This window comes from Gossypium hirsutum, chromosome A08 (assembly GCF_007990345.1).
Source record: "Gossypium hirsutum isolate 1008001.06 chromosome A08, Gossypium_hirsutum_v2.1, whole genome shotgun sequence".
Classification (NCBI taxonomy): Eukaryota; Viridiplantae; Streptophyta; class Magnoliopsida; order Malvales; family Malvaceae; genus Gossypium; species Gossypium hirsutum.
Genome location: NC_053431.1, coordinates 52,276,041 through 52,294,195, shown reverse-complemented (window position 1 = coordinate 52,294,195; position 18,155 = coordinate 52,276,041). Strand labels below are relative to the sequence as shown.

General features: G+C 35.7%; 1 protein-coding gene and 1 long non-coding RNA gene across 2 annotated transcripts; one reads left to right on the top strand and one right to left on the bottom strand.

The window, feature by feature from the left end:
- The first annotated feature begins 9,814 nt into the window (after positions 1-9,814).
- LOC107946536 (F-box protein CPR1) lies at positions 9,815-11,289 on the top strand. Its single transcript, XM_016880923.2, has one exon. It carries the CDS (start codon positions 9,896-9,898, stop codon positions 11,060-11,062), a length of 1,167 nt encoding a protein of 388 aa, XP_016736412.1. The 5' UTR covers positions 9,815-9,895; the 3' UTR covers positions 11,063-11,289.
- A 1,691-nt stretch (positions 11,290-12,980) lies between these two features.
- Positions 12,981-13,882, bottom strand: LOC121204523 (uncharacterized). The gene is made up of 2 exons (XR_005899546.1): positions 13,419-13,882; positions 12,981-13,288 (listed from the first exon to the last, which is right to left on the bottom strand). It is a non-coding gene; the product is annotated as an uncharacterized lncRNA (long non-coding RNA).
- Between the last annotated feature and the right edge of the window lie 4,273 nt (positions 13,883-18,155).

The following is an 18,155-nucleotide window of genomic DNA, read 5'->3' as shown; positions in this document are numbered from 1 at the left end:
TCCTATTTAGTGTCATGGGTTCCCATATTACTTTAATCCATCTGAAATTGGCTCATTCATGTGATTTATTGCCAATTGATAGCAACCCATCCTTCGTAATTAAAACCATGAATAAAATCGTAGGTCATAGCCTACTTAAATTAAGCCAATTTTCATGGCCATATACAAAGAGATAAAACATATTTTTACATGCCATTGAACAAAATAAACTGAGTCTTTATACCAAAGCTTATTTAGTTGATAGTGTGTTCACTCCTCAATTGTCTTCCAATCCTTATGAGTCCTTGAGCTCTATGAGACAGGGAAAAAGAGAGGGGTGAGCATTTTTATGCTTATTAAGCTCAAATAACCGGAAAGTAAACTTACCAAGTAATTAGCAAACATCTATACTTATTTCATGAAATCATCCATTATGAAATGATTTCCTATCACATGCACTCAATCAATGAGTTAGTCACCTAATCATATATTATGTAATTTAACTAGATGAGCTCATCATTCAACATTTCATTCATATATGTATATCCCATGTTAATCTTGTTGAGTTTCTAGGAAACCTCAATGGAATACCCAATATCCGTCAATTCATACGAATGATTATTCCATCTATGCACTCCCGTGAACCTCACATCATATCGTAGGATTATCAGTCCAGGCTAAATCCCCCATTATACGAACTCATAAGGTGATGTCGGTATTACTAGCCTAGGCTAAATCCCTTATAGTGACAAACACCCTTAATGAGCTCGGATTTGAATTACCAATCCAGGCTAAATTCAGACCGTCATCGGATTACCTGTCCGGGCTGAATCCATCATGCACACATATTCTTCGGGAGGCTTGATCATTCAAGGAACACCCGTCCGGGCTAGATTCCTTTTCATACTTGAGATCTTGGATTACCCATCCGGGCTAAATCCTTACTACAACACATGCAGGATCTCAGTTTACCTTTTCAATGAGGGTTTATCCATCGAATTCCCTTTGTCAACCTCAACCGAGATATTTTTCACATGTTATCATCAATATGCATTTCTATGATATTTCATACCAATAACAAATACAATCATCAAGCATTCATAATTCATACAATTATGCATATCAAGGGTTTACTTTAAGTTATCCGAACTTACCTAGTTCCCTTTTCGGAGTTGTGTTTCGGTTATTCCGAAACCTTGCGTTTACCATGATTGACCTCCAGAATTTGTTCCTCGGGGTCTATAACAGCAAAATTAATCCACTAATACCCCACATTATATATTTCAAGTTTAATATCTACCCCCGGTCCAAATGACTATTTTCCCCCTAACCTTTCACATCTTTACGATTTAGTCCCTACGCTCGTATAATGGAACACATGAAAATTTTTATCTCACCCAAGCCTAGCCGAACATTTTTCTCTCTTATGGCAACCCACATTTTTCATTATTTTCCTCATTTCTACCACACATTTACATCTTTTGTAAAATAGTCCCTATACGGGTTTTTCGTGAAAATCAACTAGGAAAAGATGTTTAATACACATTCATCTTTCATATTCCTCCATAATCCATCAAAATACAAGCAACTCATGCATGGGTAAATTTTTAAACATGAACCCTAGCATGAAATATGGGTAGAAATGGAGAGAGCAAGCTACCGGGATTTCGAAAATACAAAGAGCATGAAAAACGAGGCTTGGGAGCACTTACTATTGAGCTTGAAAATTGAAGAAACCCTAGCTATGGTGTCCTCCAAATTTCGACAGCTATGGGAAGAAGATGAGCATATTTTTGCTTTATTTTTCCCTTTTTATTTCATTAAAATGCCTAATGGCCAAAATGCCCTCTTGCCTTTTTTTTAAAATTTCATCCATCCAAGCCCATTTTTGTCCAAAAATTTAGAATTTGGGAAAATTTCTCTCCAAGACCTTCTAATTCATAATCTAAAGCAATTTCATACAAATTGCTTCTAGAAACCAAGTTTTGCAATTCATTCAATTTAGTCCTTAATTTCCAATTGGACATCTTATACTTAGAATTTCTTCATGAAACTTTAACACATGCATATACTCATATTCTAGGCCTCATAATAATCATAAAATAAATATTTTGATGTCAGATTTGTGGTCCCGAAATCACTATTCTGACTAGGCCCTATTTTAGGATGATACATAGATTACTAAGCAAGGATCTCAAAAACATTAAAATCATAAAAAACTGAACAAAGAACAGACCTTAATTTCAGTGTCGAATGCATGAAAGCTTCAAACCCTTGTTTTATTTTCTCAATTTTGATTAAAAAATATTAATGAAGATGATATTTTAACTTTGTTTTATTTTAATTACCTTAATAAATTAAATTACACATTTAACCTTAACGAAACCATTATAAAATCACCTAATATATGCCCATTTATGTCCACTCCCACTATCAGCGGTCTAATAACATTGTAAGGACCTTTGGTTTAATAAACCATAGCAAATAGACACTCTTAACTTATAGCATGCTACTTTTGTATTTTACGCGATTTAGTCCGTTCGTCAAATTAAGCATTCAAACGCTAAAATTATTTCATGAAATTTTCACACATATATAATCACATGCTATAAACATAAAAAATAATATTAAAATAATTCTCTGACCTCGGATTTGTGGTCCCAAAATTACTATTCTGATTTAAGCTAAAATCGATCTGTTACATGTTAGCTTGTAATGGTAATTGATTCATTTTGTAAATGGCGATATGGTATTGGCTAATATTGGTTAAGTATATATATACATATGATGATGCCTTTCATGGATGTGGTTATTGCATGGTTTGTGATGATAAGTATGAGATGTTGTATGTGATAGAAAATAGCATGAAATTGATGTGTGGGTGTCTTGGTTGTGGCTAAATTGGTAGTATGTATATGCTTGGATTGGTGTTCTTTGATGTTGTGTAGGTTGGTGGAAGTAAGGGTGGCAAAAAGGCTTGGTAAATAGCCTTATTTTTGTCCACACGGGTAGACACACGGGCATGTGTCTAGGCCGTGTGTGACACACAGCTTGCCCATTAGGTATGTGATCCGGCCGTGTGTCCCCTGCATTCTTGTATTTTAGCCTCGAATTGGCCACAAGGGCAGAGACACGGCATTGTGTCTCAGCCGTGTGAAGAACACAGCCTAGGGACATGGGCGTGTGCCTAGGGCGTGGGAAGTCTGTACCTAATTTATGAAAAATTATGAAAATAAAATTGCCCACATAGCCTAGCACATGGACATGCGCCTTGGATGTGTGACCCTAATTTTTTGATGATGTCATAAGCAGAGAGTTATACGGGCTGAGGACACGAGCGTGTCCCAAGCCACACGGGTGTGTGAGACCACACGGCCTACCCACACGGGCGTATAACTGCCCGAATTTGGGGCTAGTCAGAATAGTGGTCTCGGGACCACAAATCCAGAGTTGAATAAATTATTCCATTATTATTTTGATATTATAGCATGTTTTTAATAGTGCATGAAAAATTTGGTGTAGTAATTTTGACGTTTGTGAGTCCAATTGTGAAAAAGGACTAAATCGCATAAAGTGAAAAAGTCCTGAATTGATAGCTAAAGGTGTCAAATAGCTAGGTAATAAATATTGGGGGCCTTTAAAGGGCAATTAGACCCTTAGAAATAGGATGGCCGGCCATAGGGGACAATGAATTGAAAATTTTCAAGGTTAGGTAATTGATTTTTGACTTTTTGACTAAAGTAGAAATAAAATAATCAAAGGATGATATCATCTCTTTCACCTCTCCTTCTTCACCGATTTTACCAACAAAAATAGGGCTTTGGGAGCTTGAAATTTCAGCTACTTATTTGACTCACAAGTAAGTGATTTCTATACCTTTTGTTGATGATTTTTGCATATTTGAGACCCTTGAAGCTTAAGCTTTCAAATAAGGGTACTATTTTTGCAAAATGATTAAAATTTTAGGGTTTTTCATGAAAGTATTTGTAATGTTTGCTCAGTTTTTATGGAAGAAAATGAGTCTTGGGTGTATTATAAACAACTTTTGTGAAAGATGTTAGCATGAAAACACCTAAAAGGACTATTTTGCATAAGTTGTAAAATAGATAATAAGTGTGTGAAATAGTAGGAATCTGGAGTTGCTATAAGAGTAGAAAGGATTCGACTAGGCTTAAGGTGTGAAGAAATTCGATAAAAATTAATTTTCGGGCTTAGGGGTAAAATGGTCATTTTGTAAAAGTCTAGGGGCAAATTGGTTATTTTGCCCAATTATGAATTGTAGAGTGCCTAAATTGATAAAGTGACTAAATAAGTGTATTTTTTAATTATAGATCAAGAAATACCGAATCCAAATCTAAACTGAGGGAAAGCCAAGCAAATTGACTAGTCGCCACATTTTGTAATCCGAGGTAAGTTGTATGTAAATAATACAACTATAATGTTAATGTATGTGTTTGATGTGAGCACACCCGGGGCATCCTCGAATGCACACCAAGGATCTATTGAGCTGCCAAAAGGTCCCATGACCCGAGCTCGAACCAAGCAACTTCAAAATGCTATATCAGCCTTTCTGATGCGCATTTGGGATGATAACCAGCTCTATAATGTTGGAGGAGCTAAGAATAACTCCTTGAAGACTCCATGAACCATTTTGCAATCCGACCTCAGCTCCTCTTCAGCTCCCCCATGCGCCATTCAGTTCCCATCCGCTCACTTGAGCTCGTTTTAGCTCGTTTGAGCTCGAATTTAGCTCGTTTCAGCTCATTCCTTTTTCATTTCAATAAATTAAGTATTAATCTAGCTTATAACTAAGTATGTTACAGCTCATGCCGAATTCCCTAGCTCAATTTAGCTCACTAAGTGTTTTTGACTATTTGAGCTAGCTGAATTTATTATAAGTTGACTTATAATTATTGTGTTCAAATTTAGTTAGTGATATTAAGTTATTTAGTTATTATTTTAAATTATAATTATATGAATAGTTGTGTGTTATTTAATTATGTTATTTAATTTTGTAGGTTAGCCGAATTTGGAAGATACATTCATGGCATTTAATGCAAGGTGCATGAACGGGAAAGTTCATTGAACGGGAGGATACATGCATGGACCGATTCAATGTTTGGAGGACATACATTCATGTACATGGAAGGTTAATGCATATTGAAAGGTGCATCTCCCTTGGACGGCACACATGCATGAATGGGGGGTAATCAATGCAAGTGCATGTACGGCTAGGTTCAAGGCCCCTTCCAAGTTCCATGTACAACCGATGCATGTGGGAGGACCCTTGGAGTTTCCTAAGCACCTATTCGGCCAAGAGACACCCTTTGGGAGTTTCATGCATCCCATGGCCGAACCTAGACAATCCCATTGGCTTCCAAAGCTTGCTCATACATGAAGCTGCCCATTCATCTCCCATTCGGCCGAACATGGACAAGGACACCATTAGTCATTTTTTTAGAAGGTTCATGTCTTAATTAGGTTCATTACTTAATCGTTAAGTTCATGAATGGACTATTCGGTTAGCATAAGAAACTAGTATAAATAGTTTGTTGATTTCATTTGTAAAGGACTTTTGCCAAATTTGTTAATGAACATTTGTTCTTGTGAGGTTGCTTCCTCTCATATCTCGTACAAGTTTCGAAAGACTTATCTGGCTTGTGCTAGTGGCGTCAATCGTCTTGTTTGAACTTATCACCAATCTTGGTGTGGCATTCACCTATCCATCTATCCATCTTTTCACCTTAACAATATAGGAACCGGGGTGACACTTCTTAGTGTTGAATCATTCCTGACGTTGAGTTCGTTTTTCCATTCCCCATCTTTCAACTTTTCCTTCTTGTAACCAAACCGACTCATTTATCCATCACCCATCTTTGGTACACATAACCGAACCTATTACTAAACTTACCCTTCTTGAAACCTTCCGCTTATTCTAATCCATTATTTTACTTTTATTACTAAAATCTGAGGCACGAACGACTCTCTCGAACTACGATAGGGCAACTACGTGAATTCGACTCATCTACCCGGGCCGGATCACATCAGTGTTGAATTGTACTTGAATTTAATATAGCATGAATTGCTTGATTGTGGAATTGAGAAAGCATGATGGTAATAGAGATAGTAGAGCTCCCATTTGAACCTAAGAAATAAATTGGATATTCATGCCATAACATATGGGTTATTGTGAGCTAGTGTAAGACATGTCTGGGACATGCATCGGCCACATTATGAGAGCCAGTGTAAGACCATGTCTGGGACATGGCATCGGCATTGAGACGAGTGCTAGTGTAAGACATGTCTGGGACATGCATCAGCCTCGAGACATAAGTCAGTGTAAGACATGTCTGAGACATGCATCGGCTACGAGATGTGTTCGTGTAAGACCATGTCTGGGACACGGCATTGGCACCTTAGCCTATGTTTGAGGCTTAATGAATATCTAATAGTGTTCCAAATGGTTCAACGGTGAAAGTTATGATTTCTAGTTAACGAGGAAAGTATAATTGTGTTGTGAGTGGTACAGGTACCTGTTTGGTATATATAGAATATGAGCCCATTTTATGATATACGATGTGTACTGGATATTGATGAGTAAGTTTTTGCTTATGCCCAATTGTATGTTATAAGCTTGTTGGTGAATGGTAAAGTTATGTTGTGTATTCATTTATGTGCAACTTACTAAGCTTTATGCTTACTCTTTCTCCTTTTCCATTTTCTTTTAGTGCCGCCTATCTGGCTCAAGGATCAACAGAAGTTTGAGATATCGATCACACTATCAATCGAAACATTTGGTATAGTTTAATTTATATTTTTGAATATGGCATGTATAGGGAATTAGGCTTGTGTTTTGGGTCACTATTAATTTGGCCAAATGTGTTGGTTTGGGATAAATCCCTCATTTTGTATTAAGCCTTGAATGATGGCTAACACTCATTTTGATTTATATACAATTATGTTATTTTCATAAATGAGTAAAATGCACACATGGAATGTTGTTTATTGTGGCTGATTTGGTTGCATGAGATAACCTTGTATTGGTTTTGGTTGCTAATGTGTAGGTTGTGTAAGTAAAGGTGGCAAAGAGGCTTGGTAAATAGCCTTATATTGTCCACATGGGTAGACACACGGGCGTGTGTCTAGGCCGTGTGTGACACACGGTCTGCCCTATGGGCGTGTGGTCCGACCGTGTGTCCCCTGCACGTAAAATTTTCAAGTCAGTATGCATGGTAGTAAACACATGGCAGAGACACGACCGTGCGTCTTAGCCGTGTAAAGGACACGGCCTAGTACATGGGTGTGTGCCTTGGCCGTGTGACATTTTTGGGTTGCTAACATTAGAAACAGAATGTCCAGGTTTTTGCACACGGGCTAGGACACAGACGTGTCATGGCAGTGTGAAGGACACGGGCCAGGGACACCAGCGTGTGCCAGCCCATGTGAAAACCCCTGTAGGAGTGCATTTAGAATTAATTCCACACGGGTGGAGGACATGAGCGTGTCCCTATATTTCTTAGGCAGTGTGAGCCACACGGGCCATCAACACGACCATGTTGAAATGTCCAGACGGGCGTGTTTCCCTTCTACACGGGGGTGTGCCCTGTTTCAAAGTCAATTTTTCTATAGATGGTTTAAGGACCCGGATTCATCCCGAATAGTTTTCAATGGTCAATTTGGATATCGTAGGCCCATAATAAGAAGTTTAAAGTAGAAATTGAAAAAGTTTTAAATTGGACCAAGTCTTGGTAACTTGGGGAATGTTTGTGTGCATGAGATCGAGTTTGGTAATACCTCGTATTCCGCTCCAGCGTGGGTTACGGGTATGAGGTGTTACTGGGCGTGTGACCCTCCAAAGCATGAAATTTTTTTAAGTGTTGTAACAAATTTTGAAAGTTCTCGGTTTAGTCCCGAACCACTCCCAATGTATGTTTTAAGCCTCGTAGGCTCGTAATAGGGACAATATGAATGTATATGAAAATTTTTAATTTGGATGGAAATTTATGTCTCGGTTCTGCATGATTACTTGTGTATATGCCTGGTAATGCTCGTACCTTATTCCAGTGTCGAATACGGGTAAGGGGTGTTACATATATATTTGCACTTTCACAACAGTTATCATAGCCACATATCACATGTTATAACATCTAATATCAATTCATATATTGACAAACACATAAGCACATAATTCATAAGATAACATAGGTATGAGAAAGCTTACACTCAGAATTTAACGTAGGGGTTTAGGCTACTACTAAATTCCCAAATAACGCATTGAGTCATATCTACAAGCAATTATTCTAAACACTCACCAACACGCTTTTGTCGAAAAGTCAAAAGCTTAAACTACACTTTCTTAGCTCGTAGATGGTCTTCGCGAATCCGGAGCTTCAACACAATAATTTCACTCAACAATACAGTCAAAAATCAGCCAAGGACTCACCACAAACAACAAAAAAATAAGCCTAAACTAGTTCTCATGTAACTAAAACCTTTAACATAGTAAACTTAAAACTCAAATATCTTTGTCTATACTCAATCTTTTCACTTAAAACCAATTCCGTTCATCTTATAATTCACCTACGATTAATTTTCAACCTTTAAACTATGTTAAACTACTTTTCAACCTTTAAACTATGCTAAACTACTCAATTCATAGTATCGACTTTTTCAACATGTTTTTGGCTATTTTTCGAAAACTCATTAAAACTCAAGAAATCTTTAATGAAACTTCAAAGTAAGTTTAGAAACCTCTTAATTATGTCAAAACTAATTAAAAAACACTTTGAAACCATGTTTTTTACTCAAAATCCCGAAATCCACCATTAACAACCCAATTTTCAACTTTTATTTAAAACATGTAATTTAATAGCTAAAAACTTAGTTTTAAAGACTAAATAACATTTAAAACTATTTAGGAGTTGAATCATTACTTCAAATGATGAAAAATTGAGCATTTGATCTAAAACCCGAAAACACACAAGCTTACAATGGAGAAAACTATGGTGTTTTTGAGTTATTAACTTCTATGGAGATTTATAACATAAGAAATGATAGAAATCAAAAAGAATTAGGATTTGGAATTCAAAATCGATTGTGAGAGTTGGGAGAGAAAAAGGACGGCAAACACAAAACAAAGGGGAAGATTTTTAAGTTACTTTGCTATAAGTGGGGAAGGGAAGAGGTTAAAATTTAAATTTTGGTTTAATTGCCTCTTAAAATCTCACAATTTTGACCCTTTTACAAATCAATCATTATTTCAAAATTAATGATATTTTAAACACCTTTTTCAAAAATTGACTTGATTTTCTAAAAACCATAGAAAAAATATTTCCGATAAACCATGTTGCAAAATTCCGAACACTCTAAAGCTAAAAATCCCTAAAATACCCTTTAAAACTCGTAGGTCCTATTTTGGGTGTTACACAAACTTGATTATTTGGCTAATGAGTTAATATATGAAGATTACATTCTAGTCAAATAAACCAAACAAGTTAATCTCACATTCTATCCATAATTTTACATTCTCTTAATGCTATTATGGAACATAATAACAAACTATTTAAACAATCACTATTTATATTGTATCTAAAAAGAATTTAGTGATAAAACTGAACAATTTTGAAACTGACTCATAAAAAAGAACAGTAAAGAGTTGGGTCACTAAAACATAATATTTCTTTTGAAAACTTAAATAAATTTATTTTTTAAAAGAAAATATTTAAAATATATATAAATTTTATTAATTTATTTTCTATATTAAAAAGAAAAAAACTTATTCGCATATAATTATTGACTTGAAACTAAGAACATCTTTTATTAATATCCCTAAGTAGGCAGCCCAAGAGAAACACCCCCCCCCCCAAAAAAAAAAAATCTGAGTTCTTAGGGGTGAAGACTTTAAAAAAGGAGTCTAATGAATTCTTGGTCAGGATCAGGAAGAAGGCCCAGAATCATGGCTTCCTCGTTGTCATTACCTCAAAATACCATCACCGACATCCTCTCTAGATTGCCCGTCAAATCCCTAACTCGATTCAAATCCGTTTCCAAAAACTGGGCCGACCTCACTTCAGCCCCTGCTTTCATCGCCGCCCATCTACGCCGCTCTTCTACTGACCCATCTCTCCTCATCCGCCGCTACCACTCCCAGTCTGGTTGGGACTACGGGATCTGGCTCATCACTAACCCCACACTAAGTTACGCCACCCAGCTCTTGCGTATCCCCCTGGAAGAATCACTTCCTCTGTTCCCGAAAATCGTGGGTTCCGTCGATGGTTTGGTTTGTCTTGATATTTCCCCTTGTTATGCTTCTGATTTCGCTATGTGGAACCCTGGAACTAAACAAATTAAACGTCTCCCTTTGCCTTTGATTACTTCCTCCAGAGATAACCCTATTTGGATGGTCTTTCATGGCTTCGGCTTTGATTCTTTCAACAATGATTATAAACTAGTCAGGATAGTCTCTTTTAGAGGAAATGATGCGTCGCCTTTTCTAAGGGTTGAAGTTTATTCATTGAGGGAAGCGGTTTGGAAAGAGATAGAAGAACGTTTCGAGTTAGCTCTGTTATGTGGAGGACAAGACGGAGTGGTTGTTGATGGTAGTTTGAATTGGGCTGCCATTGGATTACAAGGATTCGTGGATCGAAAGGTTGTTATCTCCTTTGATATGGGAAGAGAGGTGTTTAAGACCATACCTTTGCCACCCGTTACTCGATATGGTAATGTTAAAGTTGTGTCTTACATGGGATTATTGGCTGTTGCTGTATATCCGTTAGTATTTGCTGCTAATGGTAATAATATGAACCGCTTCGAGTTTTGGGTACAAAGCGATTGTGAAGATGGGATGAAGCGTTGGTCTAATATGGTTGTGGTCGAAAATTTTTCCAAGTCTTTGGTTCCAGTGGGGACTTGGGGAGATCGTGAACTGGTGTTTAAACATGTGGGAGTTAGAGATAGAGAAAATCAGTCCAGTCTCTTTTTGTTTGATCCAGTCGATCACACAACTAAAAGGCTTCCGGTTGATTTTGTTGATATTTGTTTTCAAGGTTTCAGTTATGTGGAGAGCTTGGTGTCGGTCAGTTGAAGAAGCTAAAGATGGTAGTGCCGTAGTGCAAAAGCACGTCAGAAGATAGGTCATTTTGGTCGATTTCGACTTGATTAGGCTTTTAGTTTAGTAAGTATAAACTGATAGAAGACTTTAGTATGAAGTATCTTTTTGTTTTACAAATGAATATGGATGGATATTGAGTTTACAATGTTTGGCATAATACAGGGTGAACTTATCAAGAGACAAGAACGGTTTTTTCTTTCCTTCCATTATTGCATGTTTTCTGATGAGATTTTCTTTTATTATTTTCGTTTAATCTCTATATGATTATGTGGTGATTCCCTTGTTCCGTTCTTTCGCTTTGATCCCCATAAATGGAAAAAGCCAAGCATTGCAAATCAAGCTCAGTGGCGAAGGGACCAGATTTGTGACCTTGTTACAGTGTGACACAACCAGAGAACTACCAACAAGTGATCCATTTGATTTTGATCCCTTGGCTATGCAGAGCATGTTTATTGCGGCGTATAGAAATGGTAAGCCAATACCCATTGCCCACTCTCACAGCTGATAGCGCAGGAAATCTTTCCTTCTTCGTGAGTATATGTGGTTGTCTACCTCAAAAAATCAATGATTCTTTGGGCAGCTGGAAAGCGAAAAATTTTGTTAGAGGGTAGCCAACTGCTGTACTATTCTGCTACAAACTTCTATTTTGGTCCTTACTCTTTTCATATGATTATGATTAGTTAGTATGTCAAATATAACAAAGAGGATTCGTAAATTGTGATTTCATTGTGAAAATTCCCCCACTTTTGGATGCCCAAGGGTTAAGCTTTTAACAGTAATACGCATTAACAAATGTGAAAAACCTTCGCCAAGGATACGAAATCCTTCCCTCTTGTTTTTGGGCACTAACTCTGCCACTGCCTTCTCCTTTGTTGCCCTGCAGTGGGGTTACTCTGCAGCTTTGAGCATTTTGCGAGCCAACGCGGCTTCCGAGTTTCATTTTCCACTGTTTATCTTAACCTGATTCTGACTTGAATTTCTTGGGAACTTTTGTTTGATTGGATTATGGAATACCCCATACCACGGCTGTATTTCTCTGTAAGCAAGTGGTTCACTGGACTGGACACTCGAAAGGTTTTTCCTCCCTAACTATGGGAAAGGAGTAAGAATTTTGTCAATGTTCTTCATTTCTGGCTGGCTGTTTTAGATGGCAGGAAACATTGAGAATTTATGAACTGAGTGTTTACCTCTATTATTTGAATTCGAGTGCGTGCTAGGAAATATGTTGCATATATTCAATCTATATATTTAATCTTGTTTTAAATATTTATTTGGTAGATTTGGTTCAATCTATATATTTATTTGGTTAAAACAATAATTGAATAGTTATTAATCTATTAAATTAAAATTAGTTAATATATCAATTTAAATATATTAAAATTTTTAAAAATTAATTAAAAAAATAAAATAATTAAGTAGAATATATATGAGTTTGTAATTTTCTTTGGTAGAAAAGAACAACCTTTAAGCGATTACATCAAAAGCACACCATTAAAGCAGCGTAGAACTATTACTATCCACTAGCAATAAATCTTGCACTAAATTTGGAAGTTCCTCAAACAGTTGTAGGCTTACGGGATCTAGTAGTACCATATAGATACAAAAATTTCATTGGGCATGCTAACATGCGAATGATAATCTCATTAACAGAAATAGTGGCATGATATATTTTTCATGCTTACCAAAAAACACCATAAAATCAAATGTCAGGAATGTTGGAATAGGAACATAATATCACATTTATCAGTAAGTAACACTAACACATTCACATCATCACAGATTAATCAGTTCAAAGCCACTTACGTGGGTATCATCCTTTCAAAAGATCTATCATCCACTTTGAATACTTAATGTATTCACGTACAACCATTTATTCATAGTGTTAATAATATGAATCAATATTAACTATTATTTATCAATTAATCATACAATATTGTATTAGGTTAGACTCATACCTACCTTGATTGGTAGATCCAACGTAACACTAGACTCCTTCGAACACCCACACTTGGATCTAACTAGTTTAATTGCAGATTTGAATATAAAACTATGATCCATTATTAGATCGTTATCTTAATTATTCTTTGATAAGAATAATTTAATCAAAGTTTCCAAACCAACAATTACGCTGTTATGGCTAGAATAGAGTTGTGATTCCCTTCCAAAGTTAGGGGTGGTCCACATTGGTAGCAAATGATCCTTCAACATACAAATAATACGAGTTGTTAATATCAAAACAAAATTGATATCTATAATCATTACTATAATCGGTCCTTAATAGAAAGAATGGGAAAGAAGTGATATTTATCCCAAATTATCCTATACTTACATTATTATGATCGAATTAAAAGGATTGATAGTTCACCGTGGGTATTGATTCAAAGAGGGAAATAGAGTCTATAGAAAAATCATCATCAAAATAAAAGAATGAGAATAGGATTAGAAACATTTTATGAAAATAGGAAAGGAAGAATAAAAGTTCTATTATGACTAAAGAATTGAAGAAGAAATGAAAAATGGAGAAGAACAGTAAGTAATAGTGGTAGCGGTGTGGCAGCGCGACGACAGTGGAGATCCGATGGTGGTGGTGAGGTGGTAAAAGTTGAGAGAATGGTGGATTAAAAGGGTGGTTTAAAGGCTAAAAATGAAAGAAAAAAGGATGAGAAAGGGAGGATCAAAGGGAGGAACGATAAAAATGAGAGGAGGAGAAAATAAAAATGAAAACAAAAAGTGAATGGTGGCTACCTTAGGTGGGATGGATGGTTCAAGGTAGAAAATTGATAAGAAAATAAAGCTTGCTTTGGGGGACAAAGGCTTGAAAAATGGATCATAGGGAACATGTGGAGTGAAAAAGGGGCTAAAGATGGTAGGTTGACTAGTTAAAGGAGAAGAGAAATCCTTGCCTATAAGGCAATTGTTGTAGACAACAATCCAAGTGTTGACCATGGTTTTATGAGCCAAAAATTAATTAAAAATAATAAGGATGTGGGGAATTGAACCTAGGACAATAAGGAATTTATTTAAGCTCTTAACCACTAAGCTACCTTACTTGCTTGTGCATGAATTTACGAAATTAAAATAATTTATAGGGCGTGAAAACTTTTGTAACACCTTTAACCCGTATTTTTTGCCGAATTAGGATTACAGAGCATTACAGGACAATTAGAAATCAATTACCTTCATAAAATTAATTACATTAAACATATCATAAATCATTCAATCGCATGCATTTTGCCCCTAAATCAAGCCTTCGAGGCCCTAGAAATAGCTTGGAAACAAATCAGAATTAATTTGAAACAAAATAGAAAGTTTAGGAAAAAATGCAAAAATTTGGAACAAATTTAACATCCCTAATTAGGGTCTAGTCGAAATAATAGTTTTGAGACCATAAATCTGAATTAGTAATAATTATTTTACAATTATTATAAGGCCTATGATATGTTTATATGCTTGTGTAAAAATTTCATGAAGAATTTTATGTCTAAGGTGCTTGATTGGACTTTAAGGACTAAATTGAATAAATTGTAAAACTTGAGTTCTAGAAGCTAGAGGTGTTTAATTGCTATGAAATTTTAAATTGGAAGTCCTTAAATGGTAATTAGACCATTTGTTAATTTGTTGGACAAAATGGACATGAAATAGGTGAAATAGAATATTTTTAAGTTAGGGGCATTTTGGTCATTCAATAATTAAAATGAATTAAAAACAAAATTAAAAGTCAACTTTTGTCCATCTTCTACCCCATGGCCGAAACTTGCATGGAGAAGACATAGATAGGGTTTTTCAAGCTTCCAAGCTCGATTGTAAGTCCATTCTAGCCCTGTTTTTAATGATTTTTACATTTTTGAAATCCTCGTAACAAGATCTATCTATTTCTACCATTTATTTGAGCTAGGGTTGATGTTTAAAAATTTACCCATGTATGTCATGCATATATTTCGATGTCTAATGGTAGAAAATGAATGTTGGGTGTTTAATAAACAACTTTTGCTAAGTGATTTTCGGTGAAAATGCTTAAAAGGACTAAATCGTAAAAGTTATAAAATTTATCATAAAAGTGTGTTTTAGTGGAAATTCCAGACTGCTATAGTTATGAAAATGATTCGGCTAGGCTTAAAGTATAAAGAAATTGAATGAAAATCATTTTACGAGCATTGAGGCAAAAGTGCAAATATGTAAAAGTTTAAGGGTCAAAATATAAATTTGTAAAAATATGATTTTTGGACCCATATGAATAATGTGACTAATTAGTAAGCTAAATGTGATATTATAGATCAAGGAAAATGAGATTTGGGCATGGATTGGAAACGAATGAGATTATGGACTAAATCAGAATAAATAGTCATGCTCGCATTCGAGGTAAGTTCATATGTCAATAATAATGCAATAATATCATTGTTTATGCTTGAACTTAAATTGATGTGTTAAAATTATGTGATGAATATTTATATAGTTGATATGATGATGGTATTATGTGACAAATGTCTAAATGTTATTATGAGCAATGTCATGTTTATTTCATGAACATGAGAATGGTGAATTGGTAAGCAAGAATGATATTATGGTCGTTGTTGTAACATCCCAAAATAGGGCCTAGTCGGAACAATGATTTTGGGACCACAAATCCGACATCAAAATATTTATTTTATGATTATTCTGAGGTCTAGAATATGAGAATATGCATGTGTTAAAGTTTCATGAAGGAATTCTTTGAGTAAGGTGTCCAATTGGACATTAGGGACCAAATTGAATAAATTACAAAACTTGGATTTTAGAAGAAATTTATATGCAAATGCTTTAGAATTTTAATTAGAAGGTCTTGAGGAGCAATTTTCCCAACTTCTAGGTTTTTGGGCAAAAATGGGCTTGTATGGATGAAATTTTAAAGAAATGGCTTAAGGGTATTTTAGTCATTTGGCAATTTAATGAAATAAAATGGGAAAAAGAAGGAAAAAATCAGCCATTCTTCTTCCTTGTCCAGCCGAAATTCTCAAGTCACCATAGCTAGGGTTTTCAACTTTTTCAAGCTTAATAGTAAGTGCTCTCAAGCCTTGTTTTTAATGTTCTTCGTATTTCTGAAATCCTGGTAGCTTACTCTCTCTATTTCTACCCATATTTCATGCTAGGGTTCATGTTTAGAAATTTACCCATGCATGAGTTACTTGTATTTTGATGGTTTATGGAGGAATATGGAAGTTGGATGTGTGTTAAACATCTTTTCCTAGGTGATTTTCATGAAAAACCCCTAAAAAGGACCTTTTGCAAAAGGTGTAAAATGTGAGGTAGAAATGTGAAATAATGGAAAAATGTGGGCTTCTATAAGAGGAAAGAACATTCGGCTAGGCTTGGGTAATGAAGAAATTACACTATTCTATTATACGAGCCTAGGGACTAAATCGTAAAAACATGAAAGGTTAGGGGAAAAATGGTCATTTGGACCGAGGGTGAAATGTAGACTCAAAAAGTACAATGTGAGGTGTTAATGATTTATTTTTATTGTTATATACCCCGAGGAACAAATTCCAGAGGTCGATTGTGGAAAATGAAAGGCTTTGGAATAACCAAAACACGATACCGAGACGAGTACGAGGTAAGTTCGAATAACTTAAAGTAAACTCATAGTATGCTTAATTGCATGATTTATGAATGTATGGTAAGTGCATTTGATGATGGCATGAAAATATATGAAATATATCCTTAGTCATGACATGATGATAAATGTCCCGGTTGAGGATGAAAAGGAAATCTGATGGATAAACCATGGCTTACATGACTTGAGATCCTACATGTGTTGTAGAAAAGATTTAGCCTGGACGAGTAATCCGTTGATCTCAAGTATAAAATGGATCTAGCCCAAACATGTGTTCCTTGAGTGATGAAGCCTCCCGAATAATATGTGTGCATTGTGGATTTAGCCCGGACGGGTAATTCGATTAGGGTCTAAATTTAGCCTGGACTGGTAATTTAGATCCGAGCTCATTAAGGGTATTTGTCGCTATAAGGGATTTAGCCTGGACTGGTAATCTTGACTTCACTTTATGAGTTTACGATGTGGGGGATTTAGCCTAGACTGGTAATCTCGCCATAAGATGTGAGATTCGCGGGAGTGCATACTTGAAATGATCATCTTATGACTTGACAGATAATGGATAATCTATCGAGATTTCCTAGAAACTCAATGGGATTAATATGATGTATATAAATGAAATGATGAATGATGAGCTCATCTAAGACAAATTACATGGTGCATTATTATTGTGACTTACTTGTTGATTGAATGCATGTGATAGGGAAACTATTTCATTCTTGTTGGTTTATTTACTTAATATGGTTGTATGCTAATTAATTGGTAAGTTTACTTTCCAGTTATTCAGGCTTACTGAGCATGTAAATGCTTACCCTTCTCTTTTCCCTGTCTTACAGAGCTCGAGGACTCGTAAAGATTGGAAGACGGTTGGAGAGTCTAAATACTATCAGTTAGTCTAGCTTTTGTATTTAGGCACTTTTATTTTGTTCAATGGCATGTATAGGGCTCTTGGTTTATTTTGTTAGATATGTCATGGCCATGGGAATTGGCTCATTTTGAAGTAGGCTACGACCTACAAATCTATGCATGTTTATGTTTACATAGGATGGCTTGACTATAATTGGCAATGAGTTATAAGAATGAGCTACTCTTAAATGTGTTAATGAGACATGGAAACCCTTAATACGAAAAGGGAATTAACCTAGCATGCATAAAACCGATGATATGAGGTTTACATGCAATGAGGTTTATCAGGGTTATATGTAAGTGTATAATCTGGCCTTATTATGTATTAAGATAACCTATAAGTGTGATTGGTTGATAGAGGGTGACCAAAGGCTTAGAAAATAGCCCTACAAGGTCCACACGGGTAGACAAACGGGCGTGTGTGACACATGGATCACCCCCATGGGCGTGTGGTATGGCTGTGCGTCCCCTGCACCTAAAATTTTAAGTCAATTTCAAGGACGGGCTAGACACATGGGCATGTGTCTTGGCCGTGTGCCCCTAAATGCATGCTGACGTCATAAACAAAGAGTT